Source organism: Athene cunicularia (assembly GCF_003259725.1).
Source record: "Athene cunicularia isolate RWA chromosome 1 unlocalized genomic scaffold, athCun1 chr1_part1, whole genome shotgun sequence".
In the NCBI taxonomy this organism is placed as follows: Eukaryota; Metazoa; Chordata; class Aves; order Strigiformes; family Strigidae; genus Athene; species Athene cunicularia.
Window position 1 is genome coordinate 92,825,757 of NW_020799091.1, and position 14,571 is coordinate 92,840,327.

General features: G+C 48.9%; 1 protein-coding gene across 1 annotated transcript in view; it reads right to left on the reverse strand.

Annotated features, from left to right (window-relative positions):
- Positions 1 to 1,740: 1,740 nt before the first annotated feature.
- DIPK2B (divergent protein kinase domain 2B) overlaps positions 1,741 to 14,571 on the reverse strand; it is a 16,387-nt gene continuing 3,556 nt past the window's right edge. The window contains exons 2-5 of the mRNA XM_026856031.1: positions 12,505 to 12,769; positions 5,782 to 5,955; positions 3,793 to 4,081; positions 1,741 to 2,648 (exon numbers count right to left, since the gene is read on the reverse strand). Coding sequence (XP_026711832.1) covers positions 2,308 to 2,648; positions 3,793 to 4,081; positions 5,782 to 5,955; positions 12,505 to 12,769 — 1,069 coding nt within the window. The 3' untranslated portion in view covers positions 1,741 to 2,307. The remainder of the gene's footprint in view (positions 2,649 to 3,792; positions 4,082 to 5,781; positions 5,956 to 12,504; positions 12,770 to 14,571) is intronic.

Sequence of the window (14,571 nt, forward strand, 5' to 3'; positions counted from 1 at the left end):
GTGAAACAAAAAATGCCCAGGACACACAGGAGAGTGAACACATTGTGGAGCCCTGTTGCAAGGGCTGCTCCTCCTTTCAATGCAAGTCAAGCCATTACTGAACTACAGAGCACTGAATCAGAGGCCAGCCTGAGTCACAGAGCAGCTGCAAAGACATCTCCATAGACCCATGGCTTGCAAATCACCTCTGCTGGGGCATGGGTGGACCAGGCCAGTTCTTCATTTTAGCACTTTTTGGGCATTTTGCGGTGTGCATTTTTAGTTATGACTGCATAAAGAAGGCTGCCCTCTAGCACTGAGAGGATGCTGGCAGCTCGCAGCCCAGAGTGAGCAGCACCTCACCACTGACCCTAGCGAGAGTGGTGGTGAAGTGGGGACCAAGGTATTGGAGATGCAGACAGATTCAAGAAAAACTGTTGGAAACAGATTGTTAGACAGCCTTATGGATCTCAGCGAAGGACATGTTTTTCTTACTGGAAGAGAGCCATGATGTAGAAATAGACTGAAATCAAGAAAGAGGGCTGCAGCCGTAGCTTAGGCTGTATATTTAAACATTTTTGCTGTCGGACCATCTGGGCCTGGAGCTAAATTTACCTACAAATTATTTTCAATGTTTCAACTTCTTGAGAGGTGAAAGGTGCACTTGATACTTTATGCCTGGAGGAAAGGCAAAATAATGTCCTGGGTCAGATTTTCCCAGTGTCAGAACTGTGTGTGGTTTTGGATGACTTAATCTGTCTGCAGCACCTGCCTTGAACCCCAGCCTGGGTGCTCTGCATGCACAGAGCCCCTCCACAGCCAATACAAAATCTTGACTTGCGTTCGTGCTCCCGGTAACTTTGTGCAACAATTAGCAATGCAAATGCCCTCATATAATTGTCTGCATTTATGCTGCTACTGATTTCTTTTTCGAACCATGGCAGGAGGAAGACTGTTTGCATGATGAAAATACTTATGGGGGATCCAGAAAATCTAGTTTCTGACTCAGCTCAGTCAAACTTGCTTGGTGACTCCTGCGCACCTGGAACCCAGGAGAAAGCCCCAAACCCATGTGAGGTCTGACAGTCCTCTAGACATCAGGGAAGGTTTGGTGTGAGCCTCTAATAACACCTCACAGAGAGAACATGGGACCGACAGATGCTTGGTGAGAAATCTCTGTCACTTTTGCAAATTTCCCTCACAAAATGAGGCACCTGCACCTAACTCTGGGTTGGCCACTGTTGTGAAAAACAAGTCCACCACCTCAAATGTTAGGTGCCCGACTCAGTCCTTTGGGGACTGGCTTACTGATTCCTCCTTTGAAAGGCAAATGGATGAGGAGGTCTATACCTCTTGCTGGTCAGGACTTAGACCTCCCCAGATTTTGGGGAGTGCTCCATTACCTACACTGGAGTACTACGTGTTCAGCAAGTCTCATCAGGCTCAGGGTAAACTAATCTTTCACCTTCTGCCTGTGTTGTTTCTCATCTCTGGGTAATTTTCCCATTTGAATGGTTTTGTGCAAATGGTTCCTCCAGTTTTCTTTGGAGATAAAAATGTGAAAGCATCTGCTGGACAATCACATCCCAGAGTTGTTGGGTTTTTTTCTGATCTTAAAAACTTTTATTAGTCTCCAATTACCATCAGTCTTATTGGGAAAGACTGAAAGTAATTCTATCTGGGGATTAGGGAAATTAAGTCTCAAGAGACATGGGATGTTTCAGCTTTTTAATGCTGTTGATTGTGTCTTTGTGTTCTGTATGCCATAGAAGTAATAAAATTTAAGTATTTTATAAAAGCGGTCTGTGACGGGTGATGGTACAGAACTGATCCAGTGGTTCAGTTTATCTGTGATTTTTAGCACATTAAAAATGCCCACAGGGAAAGTCTTAAATGTTTGCATTTGTCCCATGTTATGTATATATATCATCTCAATCAGAAAGACTTCCTTGGTAATAAAGCTCCTCTGTCTAGCTAGTTGTGAGTATGCTGCCTTCAGAGGGTTTCTTTTTGACAAATGGCATGGAAAACTCTTCCAAGGCCAAACTATGTGAATGAGATTTATTAATCCTGTAGTCCCTGTCACTCACGCTAATGCTAATAATCCGTAAGTCTTACATCACGTCTAACATCCCACATAACAGATGCATCTCTGGGAGATGAACAATAAATCCCATGCACAGTCAGCTTCCTCCTCCTCCACCTTGATGAGGAAGCTCCAGATTCAGTGCAGCTCTTTCGAGCTATCCCGGTTCCTTCTTACTTCCTGTACTGGCAGGGGGCTGACACCGCCCCAGTCCTTCCCAGAGGACGCCTTCTCCAAAGCAGTCAATATTTGTCACTGTATTTGCAGTCAGGGTAGCGGTAGGCGAAACGGGAATCACAAGACCGCAGAGGTTTCAGGAGCTCTGCCAGCTTTGCAACAGCCTCATTGAGACTCTGGTCATCAGCGAGGCCGTCGGCACAGTGCTGCAGGAAGCTGTCTATTTTCTCCTGCACGGGTTGCAGGAATTTCCCCTTCAGGAGCTTAGGCAAAAGCTCTTGACACACCATGACGAGGCTGTGCTTCTCTCCGATGGAGTTACAGGACACAAATGCAGACTGGCAGTCCACAGTCAAACAGCTAAATATATCTTTGTACTCCTGTTGGCCATCAATCAGCTGGCTCCCTATTTGAGACAATTAAACCAGTTACAAACATGGTAGTGAAATCTTGGATAATCACATATGTCTGTACCTCTGTATTAACATGGGGTTTGTTACTATCTAAAGGATATGGCTATCTTTCACCACAAAGTGTGCTGTAGCTGTATATGGGCCAATTTTCTCACTCCTGAAATATCTATATTTTTCTGAATGACAGAGCTCTGCAGAACTGCCTGACAGAGGAAATGGAAAGGATGCAGAAAAACTGAGAACTGGAGTACTAACCTAAAATGTGGAGTTCGTACAAAAATTACCACAAATAGACAAACCCGTAATTTTTCCGTGTTACCCAAAATCATTAAATTGCATCTCATCTAGCTGGAGTCAAGTTAGCAGTAATAGCTGCTGGGACAAGAAAAAGAAACCCAGTGGAAAATTCTCTGACAGCTGCTTCTGAATGTTTGAGATCTGCTCAGCTGAATGTGAGAGCTGAGCAAAGGCCTTTTGAAAATTTGAACATTTGAAATGAAATTGTTAAATTATTGGAGGAATAGTCTTTGACTAGCTCGACTTCCAGGAATAGACCAATGTAAACCGTGAAAAGTGAATAGTAAGCCTTGATTTCAAGTAAAAATGACAAAAGGGGGATTTTGTTGTAATAATAATTATAATATTGTTATTATTAATTAATGTGATAAATGTACCTAAAAAGAGTCTAAATTGACCCAATACTTAAAACAAATGATGTTATGAATTTTCTACTTGCAAAGATGAACACATGCGTGGCAAATGTTTTAAAAGAGGTGATTTGGGAAGACTTCAAATGGGAGCGTTCAGCACCACGCACACTGAATGCTGTCAGCCACAGAGGGGACCAGGCAGGACATAAGTGCCCACAGTCCATCACCAAACCACTGACTGCACAAACAAAATACCTGTCACCTTCCCAACTCAGAGCCAGGATGGCAGGAGCTCCTGATGCTTTTGCTGTTGGTAAATCTCTCTGTGAACTTATCATTATTTAATTTAGCAAGCAATATTTTGTTGATTGATTAAAAAAAAAAAAAAATCAGCAGCAGAGTCAAGCGTAGCAGGTGAGAGATTTGTTTCCCCTGCCTCGCTAAGCCCTCCTGCAACAGATGCGCTGCCACAGAGCCTGCTGAGTACCTTCCTCCTTGTCGATGATCCCCAGCGTGCTGGCATCCCGGATGAACAGATGCCCGTTGCTAAACACGCCGAAGGTGCCAGCATCCACGTGAGTGAAGTAGAAGAAATAGTTGAGGTCGTTGGTGCCCATGGAGCGGAGGACAGCCAGGAGCTGGAGGGCCAGGTCGGCGGCCACCTCAGGGACCGCGCTGTAGAAGTCGCGCAGGGGCCGGGTGCTGGCGCTGACCACCAGCCGCCCGCAGGAGCCCAGGTACCGCGGGAAGGGCCATCCCTCCACGTCGGGGAAGATCTGCCGGGGAGAGAGGGAGTGGGGGGATTGTCCCGGCCCTCCAGCTGTTGCGCTCTGCCCATGGACCCACCTCCCTCCCGGAGGACTCTCAAGTCAGCTCTCCTGGCTGGCTTCAAGCATCTGTGTCTGTGTTGTGTTTTGCTTTCTAAAGCAGCCCGCAAGACTTCCTCACTCCAGTCTACCCCAGCAGCCGGGGAAGGTGCTGCTTTTTTTTTTTTTTTTTTTTTTTTTTCCTATTTTAATTAAGGAAGAATAATCTGATATTTCAAGACTTATTCTGTGAAAGTCCAAGATATTAATAGATTTCAAATTCATGAAAATTTTAGCCACAGAAGAGCTATTTTTAGGTGTCTTTATGAAGCCTTTGATGGGTCCCTCATGAGCACTAGCATAGTTGAAGTCACGGCTTGGAGGTGAGGTGGGGCTAAAGGAGTTTTTGCTAATTTGTAAGAACTGTCTGGCCATTTTGTAAGAGGCTTTGCAGTCTCAGGGACAGAAGGGCTGGGTGTTTAATACACTGGGGACACCTGGGCTGGGGTCCCTGCATCACTGCAGCTCCTGCTAGCAGCACAGTTATCCCAGGTGGAAACCAAACTGCATGACTGCTGAGCTATGCCAACAAGAAGCTTTCTGCTATTTACATTATAACTTGTGTCCCCAGCACCCCAGACCCTGCTGAGGCAGGGTTATGAATTTGTCCAGTTTCATGCTTAAGGTTGCTTCTCCCTTCTGTTCTGAAGGGATTTTGGACACCCACATAAAATCAAGCCATTTCTCTTCGGCATTCTTTTCTCACCTCTTTAAACTGCATTCCCTTATCTTTACAGTGCTGAGCCACAGCGTACCCCAGCAGGCGTGGCTTGGGTGGCTGAATGATCCCCTGGAGACTCCCAGAGCATGAGCACCTTTCCCCCTCCCTGGGACCAGGCAGACCCCTGTGTACTGCTGAGGGCAGCTGTGGCCTGGGGCAAGAGATAGATGGCCTTTCCTCTCTCCTTTCTGGAATCTCAAAGGGTTGGAAGAAACAGCAATGAGGTGGGGATGGGTGAGGATACTCCCTCAGAAACACGAGAGCCACATGCCAGGCATGCCAGCAGGGGACCAGGGGAGGGGCATGAGGCCTCCCAGCTCTCTGCCTTCAAACTCAGAACTCAGTTATATTTGGGAATCGACCAAACACTTCTGCAAAGCCACACTTTGCTATGGAGCTAGTTACCAGTGGCATGCAAATGGAAAATCCAGCACTGGCACATGGAGCCTGGGAAATCAGTGGTCCCCAAGTCCATGCTCTACCTCAATGTTGTGTCTTGGTCCTCCCATGCTAAAGCATTCTCCTTCTCTTTTATAAAGAGGCTGTGATTTTCTGTAATACATTAACAATGCAAACCCAGCACTGAAGCATTGGGGATGTGTAAAACCCTGGCTTTCACAGTGCACTAGTGCAATAACCTGTCTGGGTTCTGATTTATTTATGGGGCTGGGCATCTATCTCTCCACGACTCCACAAGCTGACTCAAGGAGCACGGCAGGAGTCTGCCTGCCCTCAGCCATCCAGCCCCATAGAAGAAACATGCTTTATGAAGGCCAAAGGCTAGGGCTGGGACGCCTCTGCAGCTGGGGGCTGGCACACATCTCATCAGAGGATTCGCTTGCAAGGGGTTGCGGGGTGGCTTTTCAAGCCAGAGCAAGGTGTTACGAACCTGTAACAAGATGGGGTGTGAATTCACTGACAGGGTGTACAACAGGCGCAGTTTGTCCCGGTCGGTGAGGTGGTCCATGTAGATGCTGCCAGCATCTGGTACCTCAGCATAGCGCCGCACTATCCTGTCTAGGAGACGCTGGGACGGGCAGCGCAGCATTGGGCTAGACAGGCCCTGATGAGAGGGGAAAACACAACAAAGATGTTTATTTTCCAGTCCGAGATGTCGCAATGTGTTTGGCCCAGGCCAGGGTATGGGTACCTCTGTGATCTGTCCACTGCGCCTCTGCCCCCTGCGGCACAGCTGACGGTGGGTATGGGCACATGAGGGGATCTCTACAGCAAACCCCTCCTGGGAAAACACCCTGTGGCATCCAAAAATGCCTGTTCACAGCTCAGGTTTCCAAAATGACTCCCAGTATTCATGGCACAGCCACAGAGGCTGAAAACCCCATTTCCCCCCTGACTATGCGGCACCATATTGCTCCATGTCAGCGGGCCTCCTCTCACCACCCGGGGTTTCCAGCCCTGGCATCACGGCTCGCTGTTGGAGGCCTCCCTGTCATGAAGCCAGTGAGTCACTTCCCTTGTTAAATAATGTCTTCGGATCGCTTCATTATTTACTTAACCTGTGAGCAGCTTTCTTGGAAATACTATTTGCTGAGGTCAGTAAACATGCTTTGAAAGTATAAATAAACACTGTATGTGGGTACAAGCACAGGATATATTCTCTCTCTGATAAACTTGTGCATTAACTATCAAAACCAAATTTGAATAGCCGGTGCATATTTTTCGTAAATACCAGCAACACATAAAGCACTGTTGAGCTACTGGAGTCAACTATCACTGTATTTCTTTTTCAGATTTAGAGATTTGGCTTGTAAAATTACACAAGCAATCTATGGATGGAATAAATGTCATAGAAATTTATACCTTGATAGTCAAAAAAGAACTTTTCTTTTAAGTCAGTCTTCCTTAACAACCAAGGCGTGTGGATATGAAGAGTTGCCCATAGTGGCACGGAAATGCTGCCCTGTCTTGCCTCTGCTGGGGAAGGGAATCAGATTTTTGTAAGCCTTTTTCTTCCAAATGATCCCAGTAGCCAGATTTACTCTTTTGGGTTTTCTTTATGATTTGACGGCTGGGAGACGTGCTTCAGAGGAAAGGGCACTGGAGCTCACATTGCTCCCTGCCATTCTTCATGCTGCGAGAAAAGATTTAACTCAGGATCTCCCCAAGTCATTTGGTAACTCTGAGGTAGGTCTCTCTCAGCCCTTCCTGTGCGAGCTGTTCATTTGGCATAAAACACTTAACTACCCAGCCACAACAACGAAATGAAGAAACAAAGAAAGGAGGAGTGTGCCACTCTCCCAGTCAGAGGTGGAAAGGGGGGACTGGACCTCCCGTGTCCCCTCCTCTGTCTCTCTGCTGGCCTCAGTAAGGTCCCAACCATTCCCTCCTTGGCCATCGGTTGCACGAAACAAGCCCTGAATGCCAACAGCTGGTCAAAACTACCTGAGAAACTCACCCCCAACTGGAATGTTGTTTTGCAACAACCAAAAAGCCATTTTTTCTCCCAGAAGAATAAAACATTTGTCAAAAATAATTCTCCCCAGTTCTAGTTACAAATCTTCACACACTCCTTTCCTCTGCTGTAGCCTTATCAAGGAAATTTTTTTTCAACTAGTTATCTAAAACCATAGAAGGAGCCGGGGGAAGAAATGGTTACAGATTTCTGTCTTGCAGCACTTGCAGGCACGTTGTGGCTGACTCTGGAGGAGAAGTGAGAAAAAATGAGCAGAACAGAACTGTGTTAAGAGAAAAACGGTGGAGAAAGTCTCTTGCAGCTCAGTGTGTATGCAAATATTTGCAGCCAAAGTTAGAAAGCCTTGTTGCCTCCAGGAGTTTGCCACGCAAAAGCTGATACCCTTAAGAGTATACAGTAGGAACAGAAATCACAGTGGCAGAGAATGCATGAAAGTTGTAATCAGGATTTTTTCCAAGGTCAGAGCTCATCCTCTTAACACAGATGTGATCATGTGCTGCATGTGGTGATCACGGCTGATGGTTTCCTGAGGAACCGTTTCAGGCATATCGGTGGCAGGGAGGGAGCAGAGGAGCAGGGCTGGGTGTTGCCACATTTATATCTGCTGGTGGTGCAACTTTCTATGATTTAGTGAAGCCCCAATTCACCAAAATTGGACAGTGGGACCTTTTGATTTTGGCAGAGCTAGTCAGCAGCATAAAGCTCAGCACCTGCTTGAATGTTTCAGTGTAGAGGGGCCTCCCCTTCCAGCAGACTGATGGAACATCCCCACAGCAGAAAAGGAGCCAGAGTTGTAAAACTGACAGACAAAAATTGTTGACAGAAGAAAAATTTGAAGAACACACACTCGGAACACTGAAGATACTGAGTTATCTAAGAATATCCTAAGTCCTTTGCAGCATCTTATCACCCCAGAGAATAAGACCTGACAGACAGCCTGATGTATTGTTTGTGATTGATATGGAAAGCTTCTTATTTACTTTGATTAAACACCCACTGATAATGAGTAGTTCTTTCAAAGCTGACCTGTACTCAGCTGTGATTTTTTTTCCCCTTACTGCACAGTATGCGATGTATTTTAAAACTCCCATACATGCATATGTATGAGAACCTAGTGCAGACACACCCAGAATTCACTCTGACGTAAAGACAGCCTCTGGAAGACAACTCCTCACTCTGCTTTCTCTTCAGCAGTCCAAGGAGGGATGGCACAGGTCAGGAGCACAGCTGTCTCCTGCCCCATGTGCCACCGCCTGGGTGGATCTTCACCAAACAGCCAGATTTAGGGTGGGTTCCAGGAGGAAACACTTCAATGTAGTTGTCAAAGCACATGCAGCTCATGGCCATTCATTCACCCCCCAAAGGAAGAAACTAAGGATGCCCTGCAAAGCTACGAGCTCATCCCCACTGCCAGCAGGTTTACAGAAGCATGTCTCTGATGATGAGGTACCAGGTCAAAGAGGCGGCAGGTCTGGGAGGTGGCTCTGGGAGCCCCATAATACCCATCCTTCCCTAGGACAGACCAGCTGCCAGATCAGCGAGCTGCTGCCCACGTGCTGCATGTGAAGCGATGTGTACTGGACTCAGAGCACAACCAGCACATCTGCTGAGGGCAGGTGGAGGTGCTGGTCAGTAGTTTCAAACAGTATGTCCTAGAGAAAGGGATGAAAATGGCTCTTTCTCCTTGGTACTGCATTCATCTCTCTGTCTTCAGCATTTTCTAGGCTGTGCACTGTAGGCAGGGCTGTACATTTGTCCTGTGGGTGCTCTGTGTGGACTTTGTTGTTGTTCTTCCCCTCCAGCAGGAAAAGCACACAGCACAGTTTGAGGTGATGAGCTCCTGGGAAAAGCAGTGTGTACTGGGGCTACAACACAGGCTGAGCCCCAGCTAGATCCTGCTCATCTCCGAGGTCGGCTGGATTTTAACAGTGAAGACATTGCTGTGTCCAGTAAAGATTGTAATTGTGGTGAATGAAATAATTTCTGTGGCAAGCAGCTCAGCTGATGGTTGGGTCAGGCAGGGCAGGCAGCGTAAAGTGAAAAAGCATTACTTCAGGGTCTGTCATTTTGATTCAAGCATGTTATGGTTTGTCGTAATTCTTTGCTCTGTAAAACAAAATTACCTGAGCCCATTAGCTTTCCTCAGTCTGTTATATGGGAAAAACTACAGGGAGCAGAGTACAGACACCACTGGGTGACTGCAGCCTTGTGAAACAGGGTGGGCATGATGTTAGGCTTCAGGAGCAGTGTGCTGTTAACACCTCTGAAAAGAGAGAGGAGGGGGGAAAAAAGGCAGAAGAGCAGTGCTGCTGCAGACAAGTATTTGCAGTGATGTATGGTACCCCAGGAAAGCCCTCTCCAATGGCTTGTGCTGGGCTACCAACATGCATCTGCCCAGCAAACACCTCAGAGGGGCAGGGACACTGGGCTGGGGTGCAGGCAGAGGAGCTCCTGCAGCTTTCGTCTCTGAGGAGGGCAGGTGGGGTGGGCAGAGGGGAAGGGGATCCCTGGCTCCGCAGGACTGGACAGCTTGAGGGGGTCACCCTGTAACATGTGGTGGCCCACGCAAAGGGGCTAGGGGGTGTCCTCACGTACAAACTCACACACACTGTATGACTGAAATGTTGTTGCCGCAGGCTGTTTTTTTCAATTCAGGCCACTGTGAGACCAGCAGCCATTTTGCAGAGCATGTTCCGGATCTTAAATAGTGATTGCTGCTGAAATTTGGAGCAGGCACTGGGCCCCGGGGCATCTGGATTGCTGTGGTCCTCTGTGTATTCAAGCCTATATGGTGTTAGAAGGGATTTATATCCTGATTTAGGTTTTTCTGCTTGATTTACAGAACCAAAGAACCACGACACCATGAGTGGAGCAATCCTAAGGTCAATGTGTGAACGTCTGGGCCGCCCTGCAGCCCCCTGTGCCCTTTCCTGCTGAAAAACTTCAGGGGTTGCTGAAATGTCCTGGGGAGTTTGTCCTTGGGCACGTTCCCCCAGGCTGGCCCCCGAACAGAGGCGCCCTGGGCCTGGGGTCACTCAGCTTCCCACTGCTGCATGGGGAAACTCAAGCACCCAGGAGAAACTGGATAGGTGCGAGGCCAGGGTGCCCCAGCCAGATTCTCTGCGTGGTGCTGCATGGGCATGTGTGTGTGTGCGTGTGTGTGTGTGTGTGTGTGTGTGTGCATGCATGTGTGTGCGCATGTGTCTGTGCAACCCAGCCAGCTCAGCTGGGAGTTCAGTTTCTGAGAGGCCGGGGTAAGGAAAACTGTATAGCACATCAAGAGCCTTTTAAGGAGAAGGATTTGGGCTCAGCTAGTGATTTAGCTTTGCAGCAGATCTAGGATACCATAGAGCCACATTTCTCCAGTTACCTTTTTACTCAGCTCAGCAAATGGAAGTTTTAAGCTCTCAAATCCTTCCCTTTCACACAACACTGCTGTGGGGGTAGCACAGTTTGGCACAAACGCCTTGGACACTCCAGCAAGACTGGAGGGCCCGGCACCGCAGCTTGCCCTCCTGCAGCCCCTGCAGTGCTGCCTTGGAGCACAGTGGTGCCCTGCAGGTACCTGGAAAGCTGCCCCCGAGACCCTTGGCAAGGAGTTGTCCTCACCCGTGGCACACAAGCTCAGGTGAGGTCTGCTCTGAGTCAGTGATGCAAATTTGCCTCCTCTCCCTAGTGCCTCTCCTGAGGTTACTAGACAAAGTACAGTGTAGCTTGTAGCTCAAAAAAAAAGGTTTCCCTGTCCCGCACGTGTCATCCTGCACCTCACCCCCTGGGGAGGATGCTGGCTTCGGGGTGGCCTGCCATGCGGCACTGTCAGTGATCCAGGTGAGTTCTTGGTGCAGCTCAGGCACTAGCCCTGGCGCTGCTGCTGCTGCTGCTGCATGGGGTCTTCCACTCTTTCCCCTCAGGCATACTGCTACATGGGGTAACAGAAGTGGAAAAACTAAAGCAGCATAACTTTAGCATTCAGCAAAGCTGAGCGTATGTGGCAGCATGCAGGCAGGAGGAAGCAAAAAAAAAAAAAAAAAAAAAAAAAAAAAAGTCCCTTTTTCATATTCACTTCTCTCTTGAAAGGGGGAGAAGTACTGGAATAATCCTCCTTTGACTCTCAGGGTCTTGTTTAGAGTAAATTCAGCCTCCACCCTGGCCGCTGCCCCTTGGCAGTGGTTATCACAAAGCTTTGGTTTTCGGATGGGTGGGAGGATAGGTGTGCATTTGGGGAAGAGACCTTTGCTCTCGCATGCAAGCCTGCAGATGCAAAACACACTCCCCTGCCCCATGGCCATCCCTGGCTGCCCATGTCATCCCTCAGTGCGGGCAGCACTCAGATACAGACTTTCCTCTGTAGCCTGCCTGCTCTGCCCCCCCAGCCCTGCCTGACTGTCTGTCTGCCAGCGCCACGGCTGTCCGTCTACCTGGTGGCAGCAACCTCCCCTCCCTGTCCGCTTGTCCTGGCTTTGCCTGTGACACCCCAAGACTGTGACAGAAAGGGCAGCGTGCTTCTTTGTGCCTGAGATCATTTGCTATAGATGGCAGGTGGTTGAGGAATCAAGGCTCTGGCTCTGACTGCCCATGACGCTCAGTCTGCCAGCCACAAGCAGAGGGGTCCAAGAAAAATCACTTTCAAGACACAGTCTGACCTTTTGGGTACAACTTTGTTACCAATTAAAAAAAAAAAAAAAAGAAAAAAATTAATCACTGAGACATGATGGAAAACTGGAAAAAAACCTGGCAGAAATATTCCCACTCAATCTGTTGCCATGTCTGTGTGCATGGCCCTGTATTTTCCCTGCACAAGGAGCTGGGATCCAGTCCCCACCTTCCTGGGGCTGATCCCCAGCCCTGGCCAGGCTGCGCCACTGCCTTACCTATGGCTGGAGGACAGCTGGCCTCGGGCCTCAGGCATTCTTCTTCCTGTTGGGGCCTCATTTTGCCTCTCCCTCATGGCAGGTGGGCTGGGATGTGGGCAAGATGGGGTTGACCCCTCTCCACCAACCAGGGCAGGAGGGACAGGGCTGGCCATTGTCCAGACTCTCCTTCCACCTACAAGTCACTGCCATGTCTCCTTCAGACCCTTTTTCCTCCCCCAAAACCAAGTCACCCCCCTGGGGCTCCCTCTCCCCACATCCCCCCTCCCCCTGCTGGTGTGGGGCATGGGGCCTGTGGGGCACAGACCTGGACCAGGTCAGGAGTGAGGCGCTTGGCCCGCAGCCACTTCTGGAAGCGGTGTGTGCGGCGCAGGGCGCGCTCCAGGCTGCAGGTCTTCGTCTTCAGCAGGGAGGTGCAGATGCGCTTGTCAGCCAGGTCGTGCCGGTACTTGGAGGTCAGCCGGGTGATGTCGACCAGCCGCCAGCTCTTGGCATCATCAGTGTAGTTGCCTGAGTAGCTGAGCAGGTAGCTGGGGGGCAGCTTTAAATGAGAAGAAAGCCAGGTGTCAAACCTGCCAAACCAAAACGAGAGCCCCACAGAGAGCGGGTTAACAAGCCACACGGACACTCCCACAGCACCAGTGCCGCCGCGGTTGCTCCACCGCACACTGGCCCCAGGGGCTTTCTGCCATCGTGTCACAACGGCTGAGTGGTCCCAGGCGGGCGGCCCCAGGTGTCGGGGTGAGGCAAGCAGGCCAAAGTCATCGGCCGAAGAAACGTGCTTTGGAAAAAATGTCTGTCTTTGCTTCCCACTTAAACCATCCCTTGTCATGAACAGTGCCGTAGGGCAGGGGGCAAAGCGCCCAAATGGGGTCTCTTGGGCCATGTAGAGATAGGGAGGGAAGGGAGAGGGCTGCAGGGTTTCTGTTCGCTGGGAATCCCTGGAGTTTTTAAATTCCTCAATCCTGGAGAAAAGGGCCCAAAAAAGGAGTGCTTGACATTTTAAGGGACCCTGCAGAACAAAACCTCCTGACAATAAATGTATTTGGGAATACCAGAGTGGCCTGTTGTTTTAAGGTGGTGGCCTTACTCACTACTGGGGTCAACAGAGCCGCCCCCAATGTCACTGGCTGTATTTTAGCAGCTGGGATGAGTGACCTCCACAGGCAGTGGCAGAGTTCGGAGTGTGATGGGGGGACGTGTGTCCTGGGCGTGTGACACCACTGTAGCCATGGAGATCTTGCACTGATTTGCTCCCCCTACACAGGCACAGGAGGGGAGCATATGGCCTGGGTAATTAGGCTGTGACGATTTTTTTTTGTTTCAGCAGCCCCCTCAGCCCTGCCCACACACACGTCGCACATGTAGGAGCCGAGGAGCATGGTGCCTGTTCTGTAAGTATGTCTGTAACCTGCTCTTGGAAAGCAGATGAACTCTGACCTTTGGTTTGACCAACATCAAGCATTTGCTGCCTCTAAAACCTTCTAATGATACTCTTGCCCGAGTGCGTAAGAAAGCACGTCCTAATTTAATCTCATCATAAATTAAAGCTGGTATCTCAGGAGTGAAACAGGAGAGGCAAGAGGTTCCCTGCAGGATCAGGTAGCTGTAGTTAGATGAAAAGTCATTAACAAATCTGAAAGCTGAAGCTGATCTTTCCTTTCAACTTCCAGTTGGGAAATTGGCACAAAGGAATTGGGGGGGGGATTAATTTTCTCTGATTTCAGGCAAATAACTGACTCAGCGACGCTAGCTGCCCTCCATGATCAGTAACCAATGGTCCTCCTCCCCATGACCCCTCTTGAAGGCAGCGTCTCACTCCCCTATCCCACCATGGACCTGTGCAGTTCACCTCCGGGGAAAGCACATGTGCTGGGTAGGGAAAGCTCATCTCCTCCAAATGGTGGTGCTTACCCTGCTTTGGCTTTCAGTTCTAGCCATGTGCCTCCTTCAAAAGATTTACCTCAGAGACACAGGCTGACCAGAAATGAAGGAGCCTGTCCCCTTGTGTGAGCAGGTCAGGGGAGTTCAGGCGTTTTGGTTGTTTGGGTGTTTTGTCCAAATTGAAATTGAAGCTTGCTTAGGATTAAGGCATCTGACATGAAAATAAATGCTTTGTTTGTTTGGAGAGTTTTTTGGGTATGGTTTTGAGCTAGTACTAAAGAGGGAATAATTGCTACACCTCACTGCGATTTGTTGTGCACCACAACCCCTCCCAGTGCCTAATCTGCAAAGCAGGCATAGTGTGCCAGGCACGTACAGGGAAGAGATGGCTATGGGCTGGGTTTCTCTTTCTTTCTTTCTTTCTTTCTTTCTTTCTTTCTTTCTTTCTTTCTTTCTTTCTTTCTTTCTTTCTTTCTTTCTTTCTTTCTTT